This window comes from Stegostoma tigrinum, chromosome 19 (assembly GCF_030684315.1).
Source record: "Stegostoma tigrinum isolate sSteTig4 chromosome 19, sSteTig4.hap1, whole genome shotgun sequence".
Lineage (NCBI taxonomy): Eukaryota > Metazoa > Chordata > Chondrichthyes > Orectolobiformes > Stegostomatidae > Stegostoma > Stegostoma tigrinum.
Window position 1 is genome coordinate 61682297 of NC_081372.1, and position 21441 is coordinate 61703737.

Here is a 21441-nt window from a genome sequence, read left to right on the forward strand (position 1 = left end):
AAACACCATCAGCTCACGTCTGGCAGAATTTGTGGATCCAGTATTAGATTATCTAGTCACCTCAGTCACACATTCAGAGTGGAAACAAAGTCGTCCCTGGTTCTGAGGCTGTGGAGAAGAGGAATACTGCACCACTGGGTCTAAATTCAAATGATTTCACTTTAATCAGTTTTTAATAAGTATGAAGATCCTGAGAAGTTTCTATTTTTGTTTCCATTTTTCAACTTGTTTCCTTGGAAGTTCAGATTTTCTTTCAGTTGATTGAAGTTTCAGATTCTGTTCCTGTTTCTGCCTCGAAGCCCTCTGAAACTGCAAATTCTGTCGCAGCCTCAAGAGAAAATTGTGAAAGTGCTTGTATTGTTTATTTCCAAGATGACAGCAGATGGATTTTTTTGTCATAATAACCACAACTTGATCAATTGTGATTAAAATGGTAGTATGTTTTTCTGTTTTAGATGTTTGCTGCCAACAGAGTTGTTGAAATACTGCAAGAACAAGATGACGAAAGTTCAGTGCTACAGAAAGCACCACTAGGTAAAGAAAGCTGAAATTCATGTTGACTTTAGGAATTGATTTTATATCACACATTTGAAGTTAATATTTAGCTTTTATTTTAGACAGAACAGATGACATTGTTCCTGATTCTCAACTTTTGGCGGCGAAAGAAAAGCCTTTGTAAGTTTCATATAGTTATCAGCTATAAGTTCTTTGAAATACTGATGATTTAAATATTCATTTGGTAAAAGGGCTCATAATGGCTGTTCAATGTAAAGCATTTGGATATGGGCGAATTCATTTTCCACATTATGCACTTGCATGGTCAGTGAAAGTACATAGCTTCATTAGAAAATCAATTGAAGTACCTTAAAGTGTGTGTTATTTATTCCCAATAAAGATAGTAATAGGATTAGTTTTAGACTTTTTGATCAAAAATAGCAGAAAAGACATGATGAACTGACTGGCAACCAGATGTCTATCTTAAACATATTCTCAGAATGAGCTTCCACAGTTCTAAATGATAGAGAAGGTTCACACTCATCTGACTAAGTTCCAATTTGTTCGCCTTGTTCTGACATGGGTCATGATAACCCAAGGCAGTCCCAACATTAGGATACACCCAATTTTCCTTTATTGAAACAAGATGCACGACAAAGTACTGCAATAATAGTCATATGGGTGGCATGGTGGCTCAGTGGTTAGCACTGCAGCCTCACAGTCGCAGGGACCCGGGTTCAATTCCAGCCTTGGGCGACTGTCTGTGTGGAGTTTGCACATCCTACCCGTGTCTGCGTGGGTTTCCCCCGGGTTGTCCGGTTTCCCCCCACAGTCCAAAGATGTGCAGGCTAGGTGGATTGGCCATGCTAAATTGCCCGTAGTGTTCAGGGGTGTGTGGGTTATAGGGAGATGGGTCTGGATGGGATGCTTTAGGGGGCGGTGTGGACTTGTTGTGCCGAAGGGCCTGTTTCCACACTGTAGGAAATCTAAACTAATCTAATGTCACAAGCTTGCCTAATGCTTACAATCGCAAGTTACCCCGTTTATGTGGACTTGCCGAAGACCCAGACTAAAATAGGTGGTCAGCCTGCTGTGTTCCAATCTCCAGTCATTGATCCAATTGCTCCTATTCTTAGGCTAGCTAACTATTGCTCTGAGGCACATTGTGATATACCCCTTTCCATGTAACAATACAGTGTTTTCAATACTTGACATTGTCCAGTCTTCATCGATTGGTTCGTTGACCTTTGGCAAACATCAGTGTCACGTTTATCATGGTCAGTTGATCTTTCACCTCTTTGGACATCTGCCTGTCTTCTCCATTTTAGTGAACTTTGGCCAGGCCAGCCTGCTTTCTCCTGATCATACAGGCCATTTCCTTCCAGCCTAGTCAACTGAATGATATTTATACAGAATGATCCTTTAATAAACAACCCTTTGCTTTGTTGACAGTGGTCAACTATTACACTTGTGGCCTGGATCTGGTTTAACAGGACTTGACCCAGATGCAGTGTGCTGGAATGCAACACCTCATTTAAACGCACATATCTCTTCAGAAAACACAAGGCCATCATCCTATGAAATGACTTTTCAATTCGGCAGGCTTTGTATGACTTTTCTCATTTCGGCTGAAGCAACAAATTTAAGGTTAAAATCTACAAATACTAATACGAGCATTCCTTCTGTGTTTTGCTGTAGTGTGCCTTCACCATCTGTTCCACTTACTCCTCCTCCCTGTCTTTCCCCACAGCTTAAAAACCACTGGCACGGTGGCTCAGTGTTAACACAGCAGCCTCACAGCATCAGGGACCCAGATTCGATTCCAGCCTCGGGTGACTGTCTGTGTGGAGTTTACACATTCTCCCCGTGTCTGTGTGGGTTTCCTCTGGGTGCTCTGGTTTCCTCCCACAGTCCGAGGATGTGCAGGCTAGGTGGATTGGCCATGCTAAATTGCCCATAGTGTTCAGGGTTGTGTGGGTTATAGAGGGATGGGTCTGGGAGGGATGCTTCAAAGGGCAGTGTGGACTTGTTGGGCCGAAGGGCATGTTTCCACACTGGAAGGAATCTAATCTAATCATTTTTCCAGCCCAATGCATTGCTGAGGACAATATACTAAACATTAACTGTGCCTCTGTCAGGTTCGTTTTCGGAGACCCTCACGGACTTGATGCAATAACAAGACACTGACCTGTTTAGAAAAGCACAAATCCTTTTATTACAAAGCAAGTAAAAGCTGTGGAGAATCACTGTACTTAACCCGGCACAGAGTGCAGAGTCTCGTAAGTAATTCTCCCCGAGCAGCGGACAGTTCCCGCTTTTTATACTTTACTAAGTACATAATACATAAAACAATTTCACATCTCACAATGACATGATACATGAAACAATTATTACAACAGACAAAGACAGGATACAAAATAATTATTACATCAAGAACATAAAAGACCAGGATATAGTCTCGATTGTTCGTGAAGTGGCTGCTAATGACAGGAGGCGATTTCAAGTTGTTATCAGGATAGATGTGATTTCAAGTTGTCGGTGTGTCTGGCTAGAACAAAGTCTGTGCCCTGGACCCTTTGCCAGCGACAGAAGTTACATGCTTCAGAAGTCTCAGACCTTTACAAATGTTCCTCACTTAACCATATTTGAGATAGTTTAATTCTAATTTTATTCTTTCAGGAAGCTTAAGACAGTGTCTGCATACCGATGTGTGGGAAGATAAGGAGTTACAAAGTCATACACTGAATTCCTAGCTGGGCAGGAAGCTTTAGGGCAGTGCCTGCATACCTATGTGTAGGCAGATAAAAGACATTAATTTACAGAAGTATAGAAATCAATATGATGTTACCCCAGTAACATCTCAACTCTGTCTTCCTGTATACTGCAAGACCTGTTGAGATTCTCCAGTATTATCTAGTTTTATTTCAGATTTCCAGGTTCTGCAGTACTTTATTTTTGTCTTTGGATTGATCTGTGTTGCCTCTGGACTTCAGTTTGTCTAGTTATATGAATGGCTTTCTGCAGAGGTCGGTTCTTCTTTGGACAATAATTTTGTCAGTCTCAGCAGTAATGTCCATGCAATTAGGTGTCTTATGTCACCTGGTCACCTCTGTGCAATTGGTTGTAGAGATTATTTCTGCAGACATCTTCGATTTGCCTGGATGTTGTACATTTGTGTTACACCTTGCACTTACAATAATTTATTTTTACCTTTTATGTTGAAATAATTATCAAAGGCTTTCAATACATCCTTCAATGGATCTATCATGACCATAAGACATTGGCGTACTTTTGTTCCTCACAGCCCATTGCATCTGTTCAACTGTTCAAAGAGATCATTGAAATAGCTCCATGAAGGCCAGTATTCCGTCACTAAGTCATTTTTATTTACATGCACATCGTAAATGACACTGACTCAGCTAGCTCAGAGGTGGCGCTTGGATTGGAAAGAACCCCTGGCACTGCTGATTATATCTGTCAACCAGGACTGCCTGATTGGACTGGGTTAACAACCCCACACAGGAAACTCACATTTTGTGATGGCCACCTGCTGACTTTGTTCCAGTCACTAAAATCATGATTGATTTTATAATTCTCAACTCTATTTTCCTGCCTTTTCCCTCTTGCCCTTCACTCTCAACTGAAAGAACTGCGGATGCTGTAAATAGGAACAGAAATAAATTTACTGGACAAGCTCAGCAGGTCTGGCAGCATCTGTGAAGGGAAAACACAGAGTTATGTTTCGGGTGCAGTGAACCATCCTCAGAAGACAGGTCACTGGATCCAAAACATTGACTCTGTTTTTTCATTCACAGATGCTGCCGGACCTGCTGAGCTTTTCGAGCAATTTTGTTTTCGTTCCGAATAAAAATCTGCCTTCAGAAACTCAACTATAACCATAAGCCACAACCCGACAAATTAGGACAGAAATAGGCCATTTGGCCCCTCGAGCCAGCTCTGCCATTTAGTAGGATTGTGTGAGGTTGTTGACTTGCACGCCGAGCTGGCTTGTTTTTGTTCAGATGTTTTGTCACCGTGCAAGGTGACATCATCAGTTCGGCCTCTGATGAAGTGATGTTGTTCTACTTCGCATGGAATTTATGCTGTCTGGTCCATTGTGTTAGTAGTGTCATTTCTGTTTTGATCTAAATGGGTTTGTATATGGGGTCCAATTCTATATTTCTGTTCAAAACCAAAAGAACTGCAGATGCTGTAAATCAGGAACAAAAACAAAGTTGCTGGAAAAGCTCAGCAGGTCTGGCTGCATCTGTGGAGGAGAAAAAAGAGTGAATGTTTCAGGTCCGGTGACCCTTCCTCAGAACTGATGGTGGCTGGGAAAACGTCAGTTTATATGCAGAAAATAGGGAGGTGGGTGGGGTAGGGAGAAAGGCTCACCGGACCTGAAACGTTAACTCTTTTTTCTCCTCCAGAGATGTTGCCAGACCTGCTGAGCTTTTCCAGCAACTTTGTTTTTGTCCTATATTTCAGTTGACAGCGTCACGGGTTGGGAATTCTCATGCGTGTCCCTGTTTGTCTTGGACGAGTATGATTATATTGTCCCAGTTAAACTAATTGTCTTCATTGTCTGAGTGTACTGATATGAAGGAAAGTTCATCGCACCATTTTGCTGCTAGCTGATGTTCGTCTTCTGATGGCTAGTTTCCTTTCTGTATGTCTTATGTAATGTTTGTGGCAGTCGTTGCATTGTATTGTAAACCATGTTAATTCTGCATGTTGTGGGAATGAGGTCTTTAATCCTTGTGAGTGTTTGTCAGAGTGGTTATTGGCTTGTGGGCCACCATGATTCCTAGTGGTCATAGGAGCCTTGTTGTCAGTTCTGATTTGTTATTGACGTAGGGCAGTGTGGTCAGTGTGTTTGAATGTACTGTGTCCTCTTGTTGTACGTTTAGTAGGCATCAGCAGATAAAGTTGCAGAGACATCTATTCATAGTGAACATAGAACATAGAAAAGTACAGCAAAGTACAGGCCCTTCGGCCCACGATATTGTGCTGTGGAATAATCCTAATCCAAAAATAAAATAACCTAACCTATATTCCCCTCAATTCACTGCTGTCCATGTGCATGTCCAGCAGTCGCTTAAATGTCACTAATGACTCCGCTTCCACGACTACCACTGGTAAACTATTCCATGCGCTCACAACTCTCTGGGTGAAGAATCTCCCTCTGACGTCTCCTCTATACCTTCCTCCTAACACCTTAAAACTATGACCCCTCGTGGCAGTCAATCCTGCCCTGGAGAAAAGTCTCTGGCTATCGACTGTATCCATGCCTCTCATTACCTTGTACACCTCGATCAGGTCACCTCTCTTCCTCCTCTCCAGAGAGAAAAGTCCGAGCTCAGTCAACCTCTCCTTGTAAGACAAGCCCTCCAGTCCAGGCAGCATCCTGGTAAACCTCCTTTGCACCCTCTCCAAAGCCTCCACATCTTTCCTATCATAGGGCGACCAGAACTGGACACAATATTCCAAGTGTGGTCTCACCAGGGTTTTGTAGAGCTGCAGCATAACCTCGCTGCTGTTAAACTCGAACCCATGTCAATGAAAGCCAAAACACCATATGCTTTCTTAACAACCTTATCCACCTGGGTGGCAACTTTGAGGGAGCTGTGCACTTGAACACCGAGATCCGCTGTTCGTCCACACTGCCGAGAATCCTGCCTTTAATCCGATATTTAGCATTTAAGTTCGATCTTCCAAAATGCATCACTTTGCATTTATCCAGGTTGAACTCCATCTGCCATTTCTCAGCCCAGCTCTGCATTCTGTCATTGTCTCGCTGAAGCCTGCAATAGCCCTCGATACTATCAACGGCACCTCCAACCTTTGTGTCATCAGCAAACATACTAACCCACCCCTCAACCTCCTCCTCCAAGTCATTTATAAAAACTACAAAGAGCAGAGGCCCAAGAACAGAGCCCTGTGGGGCACCACTCAGCACTGACCTCCAGGCAGAATACTTACCATCTACAACCACTCTCTGCCTCCTGTCAGCCAACCAATTCTGAATCCAGACAGCCAAATCACCCTGTATCCCATACCTCCTGACTTTATGAATGAGCCTGCTGTGGGGAACCTGATCAAATGCTTTGCTGAAGTCCATGTACACATCCACTGCTCGACCCTTGCAACCTGTCAAAGACCTCAATAAGATTTGTAAGGCATGACCTTCCCCTCACAAAGCCATGCTGACTCCCTTTAATCACACTATGCTTTTCCAAATAGTCATAAATCCTACCCCTCAGAATTCTTTCCAAAACCTTGCTGACCACAGATGTAAGTCTTACTGGTCTGTAATTTCCAGGGATTTCCCTATTCCCTTTCTTGAAAAGAGGAACAACATTTGCCTCCCTCCAATCTTCCGGTACGACCCCCGTGGAGAGTGAGGAAGCAAAGATCTTTGCCAGCGGTTTAGCAATCTCCTTTCTCAGTTCCTGGAGCAACCTAGGATAAATCTGGTCTGACCCTGGGCACTTATCAATCTTAATGTTTGCCAAAATGTCTAGCACGTCAACTTCCTCAATCTTGATCTGTTCAAGCCTGTTTTCCTGCTCCTCAAAGTTCTCATTCACAACAAGGTCCCTTCCTTAGTGAAAACCGAAGCAAAAAACTCAGTTAGGGCTTCCCTTATCTGCTAAGACTCCACACACAAGTTCCCTACGCTATCCCTGATCGGCCCTACCTCTTCCTGATCATTCTCTTATTCCTCCCACATGAGTAAAATGCCTTCGGGTTCTCCCTAATCCTTCCTGCCAAGCCTTTTTCGTCCCCCCTCCTGGCCCTCCTCAGTCCACTTTTGAGCTCCTTCTGAGCAAGCTTGTAATCCTCTAAAGCTGTGCTAGACCCTTGCCTCCTCCACCTTATGTACGCTGCCGTTTTCTTTTTGACAAGAAGCACCCCGTACCCGTCATCCAAGGCTTCTTAATCTTACCCCTTCTTACCTGTCTCAGAGGAACAAATTTATGCATCACTTGCAACAACTGCTCCTTAAACAGCCTCCACATGTCTGCTGTGCCCTTTCTGTGGAACAATTGCTCCCAATCTGTACTTCCCAACTCCTGTCTGATAGCGTCATAGTTTCCTTTACCCCAGTTAAATATCTTCCCCTGATAACTGCTCCTTTCCCTTTCCATGGCTATGGTAAATGTGAGGCTGTTGTGGTCACTGTCACCAAAGTGTTCTCCCACCGCGAGATCTGACACCTGTCCTGGCTCATTGCTGAGCACCAAATCCAAAATGACCTCTCCCCTTGTCAGCCTGTCCACATACTGAGTAAGGAAACCCTCCTGTACGCACCTGACAAAAACGGCTCCATCCAAACCATCTGCACGAAGGAGGTTCCAATCTATATTGGGAAAGTTGAAGTCACCCATAACAACAATCCTGCTATGTTTGCACTTTTCAACAATCTGCCGGCCAATGAGTTCTTCGATCTCCCTCCTGCTATTTGGGGGTCTGTAAAAAACCCCCAGTGAGGTGACTGCTCCCTTGCTGTTCCTAACTTCCACCCATACTGACTCAGCCGATAAACCTTCCTCAGAAACCTCAGCCCATAACACCTCAGTAGACGAGTCCTCATCAAAAGTTCTTTCAGCCACCGCATTACTGTCCTTGACCAACAAAGCCACACCTCCCCCTCTTTTACCACCTTCCCTGAGCTTAATGAACGATCTAAACCCTAGAACCTGCAACATCCATTCCTGACCCTGCTCTATCCATGTCTCCGAAATGGCCACAACATTGAAGTCCCAGGTACCTATCCAAGTTGCAAGCTCACCTACCTTATTCCGGGTACTCCTGGCATGAAAGTAGACACACTTCAATCCAGCTTGCTGTCTGCCAGCACACTCCTGTGACAGTGAAGTCCTGACCATGTCCTCCCTACGCTCATCCTCCTGTGTACTAGGACTACACCTGAATTTCCCATCCCCCTTCTGAGTTATCAATCACAGCTGTAAGAATACACTCGGACTATGCCCCTGCAGCTCCCTATGGCAAGGAATTCTAAAGACAGTCCACAAGAAGAAATTTTTCTTCGTTTCAGTCTTAAATCGGCACCCCTTAATTCTGAGACTACACCCTCTGGTTCCTAGACGCTCCCACGGAGGAAGCTTCCTCTGAATACTTGCCTTGTCAAGCTCCTTAAAAATGCTATATTTCTCAACAACATCACCTCTCATTCTTCTAACCTTCGGTGAGCAGAATTAATGTCTTAGCCTTTCCAGCTCTCTGCAATAAAGGATTCCACAGATTGCGTACCCTCAGAGTAAAACAAACTCCTCCTCATCTCTGTTTTAATTGGGTGACTGCTCATTCTGAGATTATGCCTCTCATTTTAGACTGTCCCAACAAGGTTAACAACCTTTCCTTATCCAACCTGTCAAGTCCCCCATGAATGTTTCAGTGAGGTTCATTCTTCTAAACTCCAGTGAGTACAGGCCCAACACACACAGTCTCTGCTCATAAGACAGTCCCTCCACACCCAGGATCAACCTGCTGAGCTTTCTTTGGATTGGATCCAATGTCGGTGTATTTTGCAATAGAAAAAGGACCACAACGGTTCATATTATTCCAGCTGTTTTCTGACTAGTACATGCCGTCGTTTAAGTGAAGCCTCCCTATTTAAATAGCCCATTTTATTTGGAGTAAAGGCCAATATTCCATTTGCCTTCATTATTACAGGCAATTGCTGACTTGTGAATGAATACTTTTACAAGTTGAATTGTGCACAAGTTGGAACACATGTCTGTTGTACCTTTTACAGCTTGTATGTATAAAGTAGTTTACAAAGCCTAAAGCCTGAACACTATTTATTTAATATTATAAACAACATGCAAAATAAGAAATAAATCAGTCTTACTTTAAATTCTGATGCTGGCTTGTATGCCAGGAGGTGCAGTCCTAGGAGGGCATAGCAGGGCTTATTTGAAAAAAGGAAGTGACACTGATGGAGATGTTGCTGGATTTGATGGGACTGGTTCTGGATGCTTTTCCACCATCTTGAAACATTTCAAGGGAAAATTGAACTGAACTTTTTTCTTTTCTTCAAATATTTCCTTATATCATTGCAGGCACTCATTGACAACTCTATGGACCTTGGTGTATCTTGATAAGTGTTGTGGTTATTTCTGAGACTGTTGTGGTTATTTCAGAGATCTGCTTGTCACCCTACTATTCTCTGACCCTTATCTGTAGAAAGTGATCAGACTTGTTAAAGAGAAGGCAAATGGAATCTTCAGTGTTTAAAACAATCTTTATTGCTTGCTGTAGCAGTGGACTCCTGGGATCTGAACATGACCCTCTGGAGACACAGGAGAAAGGATTATAAAGGCAGTCAAACTCTCAGATTCAGTTACATGAAAATAACATTTCCCATTAAGAGGTGTACAGTTATCAAAATGCAATCATTACTATTGCTTAGGTTTTCAACATTAATAGAATGTGAGTATCACGAACCAATCATGACAGAAGAATGCCTACCTAATTGTAGTATACAATTATGAATAATGATTTATTAGAACATGGAACAATACAGGCCCTTTGGCCCATGGCGTTGTGTCGAACTTTTATGCATAATACTCCAGATGTGGCCAAATCAGGGTTTTGTACAGCTGGAGCATAACTTCACAGCCCTTGTACTCAATCCCTCTATTAATGAAAGCTAACACACCATATGCCTTCTTAACAATTCTATCCACCTGGGTGGCAGCTTTTAGGGAATTGTGGACATGAACCCCACGATCCCTCTGCTCCTCCACACTGCCAAGAATCTTTCTGTTAACCCTGTATTCTGCTTTCAAGTTTGTCCTTCCAAAATGAATTATCTTACACTTTTAGGGTTAAACTCCATCTGCCGCTTCTCAGCTCAGCTCTGCGTCCCATCAATGTGCCTTTGTAACCTAGAACAGGTCACTTTTGTATCGTCTGCGAATTTACCAATCCACCCTTCCACACCTCCATACAAATCATTTACAAAAATCACAAATAGAAGAGGACCCAGAACAGATCCTTGTGCTATAACAATCATAACTAAGTACCATGTTGAATATTTTCCACCGACTACCAACCTTTGTCTTCTAAGAGTCAGCCAACTCTGAATCCAATCTGCCACATTTCCCCCTATCCCATGCCTCCTTACTTTCTGCACGAGCCACCTTGGGGAACTGTATCAGATGTCTTACTTAAATTGATGTGTCCCACATCCACTGCTTTACCTTCATCCAAGTGTTTGGTCACCTCTTCAAAGAATTCAGTAAGGTTTGTGAGGCATGATCTATCCCTCACAAATCCATGCTATCACAAACCAAACTGTGCCTATCAAAGTGATCATAAATCCTATCTCTCAGAGCCCTTTCCGGTAATTTGCCCACCACTGAAAGACTAACTGGCTTGTAATTTCTGGGGTTATCCCTATTCCCATTTTTGAACAAGGGAATGATGTTTGCCTCTCTCCAATCTTCCGGCACTATATCCATGGACTGTAAGGACGAAAAGATCATCGCCAAAGGTCCTGCGATCTCTTCCCTCGCTTCCCATAGAATCCCTGGATAAATCCCATCAGGCCCAGGGGACTTATCTACCTTCAAGTTCCTTAAAATTCCTAGTATATCTTCATTACTAACATCCAATTCCCCTAGCCTACCAGCCTGTTTAGGTCCCTCTCAGTTGTGAATACCAAAGAAAAGTATTCATTAAGGACCTCTCCTATCTCTTTAGGCTCCGTGCAGAAATTCCCTTTACAATCCTTGATTGGCCCTACCCTTTCTCTGATCATTCTCTTATTCCTGACGTACGTGCAAAAAGCCTTGGAGTTTTCCTTGATCCTATCTGCCAAGGTTTCCTCATGCCCCCCTATAGCTCTGCTCAGCCCTTTCTTCAGCTCCTTCTTGGCTAACTTGTATCCCTCTAGAACCTTTCCCAGTCCTTGTTTCCGAAACCTTATATAAACATCCTTCTTCCTCTTAACTAGCTGTTCGACCTTTCTCAAGAACCAAGGCTCCCTCACTCGACTACATCTTCCCTGCCTGCTAGGGACAAACATATCGATCAAATGCAGTATGCTTTCCTTGAACAATCTCTACATTTCTATAGTCCTCTTCTCTGACAGCATCTGTTCCCATTTTTTGTTACCCAGTTCTTGTCTAACAGAATTGTAGTTACCCTTACCCCAATTATGAACCTTCCCCTGCTGTATGTACCTAATCTTTTCCATGACTGTTGTAAAAGTAACAGAGTCATGATCACTACCGCCAAAATGCTCTCCTACCAACAGGTCTAACACTTGGCCTGGTTCATTGCCAAGCACCAAATCCAAAGTGGCCTCTCCTCTTGTTGGTCTATCAACATACTGTGTCAGGCATCCTTCCTGAATGCGCTGGACAGAAACGGCTATTATAACGAAAAAGTTTCCAATCAATATTTGGAAAGCTGACATCACCCATGACTACAACCCTGTGACTTCTGCACCTTTCCAATATCTGCTTCCCAGTCCGCTCCTCCATTTCTTTGGTCATTCTCTGGCCATTTATTGTCACTTGGACTTTGCAATGAAGAACACAGCAAAATACAGTGAAAAGCTTCAACTGCTGCCACAATATGGCGTTATTGAATATTTGAAGAATAAAAGAATAAAGCTGAAAGGGTCCATATTCGTTCTACTGCCTACACCATGAGTCCTTAGGCCTGAGCCGGCAGACCAATAACACCCAGCACCGCCACCCTCTGCTGCCTGCACTGGACCCACCAACATCGGAGTTGCCACTGTTCAGGAGCTGTCTCTTTGTTGTTAGGCCACCTCCTCAACCAGCCACCAATGCTGGATCCATTGCTAGACCCACTCTCATTCCGTAACTTGGAGCCCCCCACGCTGCCGCCACTGCCTCGCGAATGAGCAGATGTCCCCACTCTGGGTCTACTGCAACCGGCAGTCCCTGGCTCCGCTACTGCTGCGGCCTTAAGGACACCTGGAGTCCCTTCTGGGGCATACTACAACCAGAAGCCAACGGCTGTGTTGCCAGGCCAGGCAGCCACCTCCACTGGCTGCTGTCCGCCACAATGTCACCTTAGCTGCCACTGCTGACCAGGAAGATGAAGAAGAAAAAGAAAGAAGACAAAAAGGGTAAGGAAAGAAGGGAGGAAGTGGCCGCCTGGAGAAGACAGGTCAAGGAGCTCAAATGTTGCTTACTTTGCCGATGCTGCCATCTTGTCGAGAGTGTTACAGTAAAATCAGTGAGAAGGCGCATACATATTACCAGCTCTAGTTGCCCTACAGGCAACAATTTGTTCTTCACATATTGGTATATGTCTGCCAAGTGTAAATCAGACATTCTCCCCTGTGTCCAATGTCCCTGGTATTATAAGGGCTTCCCTCAAGGCACAACAAGTTCAATGCATAGACAACCTCTTTGTGGAACAGTGAGCATTATTATTCCTTTGTCAACTTGCAAACAAGTTGTCTCCAAGAGCAAAAGGGTATGGTGATCCCACATATCTTCCCATGAAATGTCTGTACCCTTTGAGGCCTAATACCTCTGGTGTATCTTCCTGGGAACTGACAGCTTGCAAGTTTGTGTTCTTTAATATTGATCCACACCTAGGAACTTGCAATTGTATGCTAGTTTAATGTCACTCTGCATGATATACTTTTCTTTTGAACCCTTTCAGCCCCTCCTCTTTTCCAGTGATTTGCCTACATAGGTTAATTTTATGTTGAGGAGACCTCTGTGATCCTTTGGGAAGTCAGACCTCTGGATCTGGGGAGGCATCCTAAATTACCCTGCTATAAATAGCAGCTGCTACACTTTCCCAATCCTGCTTTTGAATAGTGCCACTAGTGTATTGTGAGGTGTGGCCATAATCTTCATCATTCTTTGAGATTGACCACACATAACCATTGCCGTTGTTAGCAATAGCCCTGTTTGATTAGTAAACCCCATTCTGGTTATGTCATACTTATGAGTTACACCATTTCCTGCAGTCCGTGGCAATTGGTAATATCACTTCCGATGGCAGTTTTAGCTTTGGGAGAGGTGATGGTCGGGGGTATTATCGTCAAATCATTAATCCCAAGACTCAGCTAATGTTTTGGGGTCCCAGGTTTGAATCCTGTCACAGCAGATAGTTAAATTTGAATTTAAAAAAAAATCTGGAATTAAGAATCTACTGATGACCATGTAATCCTTGTTGATTATCAGAAAAACCCATTTCATGCATTAATGACCTTTTTGGAAGGAAGTCTGCCTTCCCCATCAATGGTCGACATGCCATAAAGATGTATAACATGGTAACAGACCCTTTGGTCAAACTCAGCTATGATGACTAGATATTCTAAATTAATCTCATCCCATTTTCCAGCTTTTGGCCCATATCCCTCGAAACCCTTTCTATTCACGTACCCATTTGGAATATTGTGATTGTACCAGCTTCTACCATCTCCTCTGGCAGCTCATTCCATAAATGCGCCATGCTTGGTGGGAAAAAGTTGCCCCTTAGGTTCTTTTAAAATCTTTCTCCTGCCACCTTAAATCTATGAACTCCCATATCTTCTGGTAGACACCTTAATTATTCACCCTAACCCCACCCCTCATGATTTTATAAACCTCTATGATGTCACCCCTCAGCCTCCAAAACTCCAGGAAAAGAAAAAGCCCCACCCTTGGTGGCACGGTGGCTCAGTGGGTAGCACAGCAGCCTCACAGCACCAGGGACCCGGGTTCGATTCCAGCCTCGGGCGACTGTCTGTGTGGAGTTTGCACATTCTCCTCGTGTCTACGTGGGTTTCCTCCGGGTGCTCCGGTTTCCTCGCACAGCCCGAAGATGTGCAGGCTAGGTGGATCGGCCATGGGAAATTGCCCGTAGTGTTCAAGGGTGTGTGGGTTATAGGGGTATGGGTCTGGGTGGGATGCTCCAAGGGGCGGTGTTGGGCCGAAGGGCCTGGTTCCACACTGTAGGGATTCTAAACCTGGAAAATCTAAACCTAAACCTATTCAGCCTCTCCTTATAACTCACTGTAACCCTGGCAACATCCTTATAGATCTTTTCTGAACCCTTTTGAGTTTCACAACATCCTTCCTATAGTAGGGAGACCAGAATTGAGCACAGTATTCCAAAAGTGGCGTAACCACTATCCAGTGCAGCTGCAACGTGTTTTCCCCAACTTTAATACTCAATGCACTGATCAAAAAGGCAAATATACCAAATGCTGCCTTTGCAAACCTGTCTACTTGCAAGCCCACTTTCAAGGAACTATGAACGTGCACCCCATTGCCTCTGTACTGCAGCACTCCTCAGGAACTTATTGTTAACTGTATAATTCCTGTCCTACCAAAATGCATTTATCTAAATTAAATTCCATCTGCCACTCGTTGACGAATTTGTCCATCTGATCAAGCTCTCTGTACTGTGAGATAACCTTCTCTACTACAGCATTAATTTTGGTGCCATCTGCAAACTTACTAACAGTACCTCCTGTATTCACATCCAAATCATTTATATAGATGACAAAAAGCTTTGGACTCAGCATCAATCCTTGCGGCACACAGGCCTCCAGTCGAGAAGCCAGCCCTCCACCACCACCCTCCATCTCCTATTTTGCATCCGGATGCCTAGCTCTCCATGTATTCTATGTGGTCTATCCTTGCTAACTAGTCTACGATGCAGAAGCTTGTCAAATGCCTTGCAGAAGTCCTTTTAGACAATGTCTACTGTTCTGAATTCATCAGTCTTCTTCACTTCTTCAGAAACTCAGTCAAGTTAGTGAGACACGATATTACATGTACAAAGCCGTGTTGACTGTTCTTAATCAGTCCGGGCCTTTCCAAATGTATATAAATCTTGTCGCTCAGAATCCCTTCTAACAGCTTACCCACCACTGATGTCAGGCTCACTGGTCCCCTAGCTTTTCCTCACTACCTTTCTTAAATAATGGCACCAAGTTAGCCAACCACCAGTCTCCTAGCACCTCACCCATGGCTATCGATGATACAAATATCTGAGCAAACAGAGATAACGAGGTGTAGAGCTGGATGAACACAGCGGGCCAAGCAGCATCATAGGAGCAGGAAGGTTGATTTATCGGGCCTAGACCCTTCTTCAGAAAAAGGCCAGATACCAGCATCACCAACCCAGAACAGAACCAGCAGAGGTGGCAGCCCAGTTGTATACATTCTAGAGGGCGTTGCCTTGGCAGTCCTTGGCATTGACTCCCAACCCCATGAAATCTCATGGACAAGGATCCCTCCTTGAGATTACCACCCTTGGCTGATGAATCGGTACTCCTCCATTTTAAACAATGCATGAAGGAAAGCACTGAGGCTCACAAGTGCACAAAATGTACTCTGGGTTGGGGATTTCAATGTTCACCACCAAGAGTCTACAATTAGTGATTGAGCCGATCAGGCCCTAAAAGACATAGCTGCTAAATTTGGTCACCTGTAGGTGGTGTGGGAAGAACATACTTGTTCTTACCAAATGTTGGCTGCAGATACATCTGGCAATGCCAGGGTAGATTTGAATGACCATCACACTGTCCTATGGTTACATTGAGAATAATCTACTTCATATTGTGTGACACTGTCACCCGTGCTAAATGGGATAGACTTCGAACAGATCTAGTAACTCAAAACTGGGCATACACCTCCTCGCACCCACCCTCCTGCAAAAATTCCATCCCCATTCCCAATTCTTCTGCCTCTGCCGCATCTGCTCCCAGGATGAGACAGATGTCCCAGTTCTTCAAGGACCGCAACTTTCCCCCCGCAGTGGTGGAGAACGCCCTTGACCGCGTCTCCCGCATTTCCCACAACACGTCCCTCACACCCTGCCCCCGCCACAACCACCCCACGAGTATTCCCCTCGTTCTCACACACCACCCCACCAACCTCCGGATACAACACAACATCCTCTGACACTTCCGCCATCTACAATCTGACCCCGCCACCCAAGACATTTTTCCGTCCCCACCCTTGTCTGCCTTCCAGAGAGACCACTCTCTCCGTGACTCCCTTGTTCGCTCCACACTTCCCTCCAACCCCACCACACCCAGCACCTTCCCCTGCAACCGCAGGAAGTGCTACACTTGCCGCCACACCTCCTCCCTCACCCCTATCCCAGGCACCAAGATGACTTTCCATATTAAGCAGATGTTCACCTGCACATCTGCCAATGTGGTATATTGTATCCATTTTGCCCGGTGTGGCATCCTGTACATTGGGGAAATCAAGCGAAGGCTTGGGGACCGCTTTGCAGAACACCTCCACTTGATTCGCAGGAAACAACTGCAGCTCCCAGTCGCGAACCATTTCAACACCCCCTCCCATTCTTTAGACGACATGACCATCATGGGCCTCCTGCAGTGCCACAATGATGCCACCCGAAGGTTGCAGGAACAGCAACTCATATTCCGCTTGGGAACCCTGCAGCGCAATGGTATCAATGTGGACTTCTTAAGCTTCAAAATCTCCCCTTCTCTCACTGCATCCCAAAACCAGCCCAGTTCGTCCCCTCCCCCCACTGCATCACACAAGCAGCCCAGCTCGTCCCCTGCCCCCACTGCATCCCAAAACCAGCCCAGCCTGTCTCCGCCTCCTTAACCTGTTCTTCCTCTCACCCATCCCTTCCTCCCACCTCAAGCCGCACCTCCATTTCCTACTTACTAACCTCATCCCACTTCCTTGACCTGTCCGTCTTCCCTGGACTGATCTATCCCCTCCCTACCTCCCCACCTATATTCTCTTCTCCACCTATCTTCTTTTCTCTCCATTTTCGGTCCGCCTCCCCCTCTCTCCCTATTTATTCCAGAACTCTCTCCCCATTCCCCTCTCTGATGATGGGTCTAGGCCCGAAACGTCAGCTTTTGTGCTCCTGAGATGCTGCTTGGCCTGCTGTGTTCATCCAGCTTAACACTTTGTTATCCATGATGTGCGGTGGGCCATCAACAGCAGCAGAATTGTATTCATGGCCTAGCATATCCCCTACTGAACCATTACCATCAAGCTTGGGGCAGAACAGTGGTTAGCACTGTTGCCTCACAGCGTCATGGACCTGGGTTCAGGCCCACCCTCGGGCGACTGTCTGTGTGGAGTTTGCATTTTCTCCCCGTGTCTGCCTGGGTTTCCTCCTGGTGCTCCGGTATCCCCTCACAGTCCGAAGATGTGCATCGAGGGCCGAAGGACCTGTACTGTACAGTAATGTTCTATGTTCTATATATGTGCAGATTAGGTGGATTGGATATGCTAAATTGTCCATAGTGTTTACGTATGTGTCGATTAGTGGCTGCTCTGAGTGTCAGTGTGGACTTGTTGGGCCAAAAGGCCTGTTTCGACGCTGTAGGGATTTTATAAGGGCATGCCATAAGCAGCACCAGGCATACTTGAAGATGAGGTGCCAACCTGTTGAAGCCACCAAACAGCATAAGCAGCAAGTCATTGACAGAGCTAAGCGAACCCATAACCGACATATCAGATCTTACGTTCTGCAGTCCTGCCATATCCAGCTTGAGTTTTGGTACACATTTAAGCAACTCACTGGAGGAAGAGGCTCCACAAATATCACCATCCTCAATGATGGAAAAATCTGAAGCATTTGCAGCGATCTTCAGTCAGAAGTTATGATTTCATGATCCATCTCGGCCTCCTGCAGTGGTCTCAGCATCACAGACACCAGTCTTTAGTCAATTTGATTCGGTCCATGTGATATCAAGATATGCTTGTCGACACTAGATACTTCAGCTGCTACATCAATGACCTTCTGATCATTGTAGGTCAGAAGTAGGAATGTTCAACAATGATTGCATAATGTTGAGCACCATTTGCGACTTCTCAGATATTGAAGTCGTCCAAGTTCCTAATGCAGCAAGATCTGGACAATATCCGGGCTGTAAGTAACATTCACACCACACCAAAGCCACGCAATAATCATCACCAGTAAGAGACAATCTGACTACCACTCCTTGACTTCAGTGGTGTTACCATCACTGAAAACTCCACTGTCAATATCTTGGGGTTTACAATTGACCAGAAACTCACTGGAATCACCACATAAACACATTGGCTATACGAACAAGTCAGAGGCTAGAAATATTGAGGCATGTAACTCACCTCCTGACTCCCCAAAGCCTATCCATCATCTACAAGCACATGTTAGGTGTGTGATGAAATACTCCCAACTTGCTTGGATAATGCTGGTCAAACAACATTCAAGAAGATTGAAACCATTCAGGTCAACACAGCCTACTTCTTTGGCACAACATTCTCAAGCATCCACTCCCTCTACCACCAATGCTCATTTGCAGCAATGTGTACTGCCTACAAGATACACTTCAGAAATTCACCAAAGCACCTGAGATATTCCTTCCAAACCTATGACCACATCCATTTAGAAGGATGATGGCAGCTGATATATGGGAACTCAACCACTTTCAAGTTCCCCTTCAAGCCACTCAACATCCTAATTTATGTATAGAACATTACAGCACAGTACAGACCCTTCGGCCCTCGATGTTGTGCCGACCTGTCATACCAATCTGAAGCTCATCTAACCTACACTGTTCCATGTACGTCCATATGCTTGTCCAATGACGACTTAAATGTACCTAAAGTTGGTGAATCTACTACCGTTGCAGGCAATGCATTCCATTCCCTTACTACTCTCTGAGTAAAGAAACTACCTCTGACATCTGTCCTATACCTTTCACCTCTCAATTTAAAGCTATGCCCCCTCGTGCTCGCCGTCACCATCTTAGGAAAAAGGCTCTCCCTATCCACCCTATCTAACCCTCTGATTATTTTATATGTTTCAATTAAGTCACCTCTCAACCTTCTCTCTAACGAAAACAGCCTCAAGTCCCTCAGCCTTTCCTCGTAAGACCTTCCCTCCATACCAGGCAACATCCTAGTAAATCTCCTCTGCATCCTTTCCAAAGCTTGCCATTGCGACAATGTCACTGGGTCAAAATCCTTAAATTCCCTCTGTAATGGCATTGTGGGTCAACCCACAACATTTGGACTGCAACGGTTCAAGAATTTGGTTCACCACCACCTTCTCAAGGATGACATGGTACAGGCAATGAATGCTGGCCAGCCAGCAACTCCCAAAAAAAAAATTCAGGGTGGCGAGGCTTACTTGTATTCGTCCCTTTGAGTTGCTGTCCCGGATATATGATACATTCTTGAGCATTCTGTAGGTTTCTGCGTAGCCTGGCAGATTCCCTGTTCTGGGGACTTGTCGACTTACATTGAGTCATCAAACCAGGCCTCACTCAGGTAGCCTAATGCTTTGCTGGGCACATGGAACTCTTACAACATAAGCACATACTGTCTCTTCCTCTGATTCTGAACAGCACTATTCAGTACTCACATATGCTTTGTGGGTAATATATCCTTTGGACAAGATCTTCTTTTCTGCCCCCAGGCATTTAAATCTGTAACTGGCCTTGAAGACCGTATAGGATAAGTTCTCTTGTGGAACTGCTACAGTGTAATAGAATGAATTTTATAAAAACCTTGAGAACTGCAGATGCTGTAACCAGGATCAAAAACAGAAGTTGCTGGAAAAGCTCAGCATGTCCAGCTGCATCTGTGAAAGAAGGGTCACCAGACTCGAAGCATTCATGCTGATTTTTTTCCACAGATGGTGCCAGACCCACTGAGCTTTTCCAGCAATTTCAGTTTTTGTTTTGACAATGAATTTTATATTTTCCTTTGCTGGACCCCCACCTGTTAACGATGACCAGAATACTGACAGGTCCAGACAGAGTGGACATGGTGAAGATGTTTTCATTAGTAGGGGAAACTAGGACCTAAGGGCACAGACTCACAGTGAAGAGGTGACCCTTTAGATGTGAGACAAGGAGGAATTTCTTCAGCCAGAGGCGGTGTATCTGTGAAACTCGTTGTAGAGGCCAAGTCATTGAGTGTATCTAAGACAGAGTGTGCTGCGTTTTTGCTTCGTAAGGGGATCCAAGGTTTAGGTGCGTAAAACCAGAGAATAGGGTTGAGATACATATCAACCGTGATTGAATGGTAAAGCAGACTGGTAGGGCCGAATGGCATAATTTTGCTCCTTTGTTTTATAGTCTGATGATTAATACATGTTATCTGCAGAATTTCCCTTTTTAATTTCAACTTTGGTGTATTCCTGATCGAACTGCAGCAATATGTTGGTATTGTCTCCCATCACTAAACAGTGCATTTCTCCATGCCTTTAAGCATTGTGAGAATCATATGTCTGTCACCCTTTTGTTTACAAGATCTATCCACTTCCTATGTTTTTAGGTGAGGTAAAGCAATGTAGTCCCCTGTCTTCCCCATATTTAGTGTCATAGACTTATATAGTGTGGAAGCAGACACATCAGCTCAACATATCTGTAGTAACTAATGAACAGCAAACTGTATTAATCCCATTTATACCTGCACTACTATGCACTTGCTTTTTATGTCTTGTCCAGATACTTCTTAAATGTTGCAAATGTACCAGTCTCCACCACCTTCCCAGGCAACCATTCCACATTGCTACACCATCTGCATGACAACATTTTTCCTCAGATCTCCTTTAAACCACTTACTTGTCAACATAATTATTCCCTCTCATGTTAAACACGGCTGCCATTGGGAAAAGATTCTCACAATCTACCCTATCTATGTCTTTCATTGTTTTGAATACCTCAATCAGATCCTCAAGCCTCCTGTGCTCCAAGGAAAGCAAATGCAACCTGTCCAATCTCTCCTCATAAATGAAACTTTCCATTCCAGCTAACATCCTGGTGAATCTCCTCCGAACATTGGTAGATTTCCAACCCTCTTGGGCTTTTCCCGAATCTAGGAATTCTTGGAAGATTACGACTAATGTATTCACAATCTTAGTAGCTAGTTCTTTTAATACCCTAGCTGGCATCCAGTCAGATCCCAGGGACATATCTTTAGCCTCATTTTA

At 44.5% G+C, this 21441-nt stretch overlaps 1 protein-coding gene across 1 annotated transcript in view; it reads left to right on the forward strand.

Moving 5' to 3' along the window:
* Positions 1-21441, forward strand: part of sycp2l (synaptonemal complex protein 2-like) — a 374186-nt gene that overhangs the window by 264685 nt on the left and 88060 nt on the right. Inside the window, exons 19-20 of the mRNA XM_059652659.1 lie at positions 456-534; positions 618-675. Coding sequence (XP_059508642.1) covers positions 456-534; positions 618-675 — 137 coding nt within the window. The remainder of the gene's footprint in view (positions 1-455; positions 535-617; positions 676-21441) is intronic.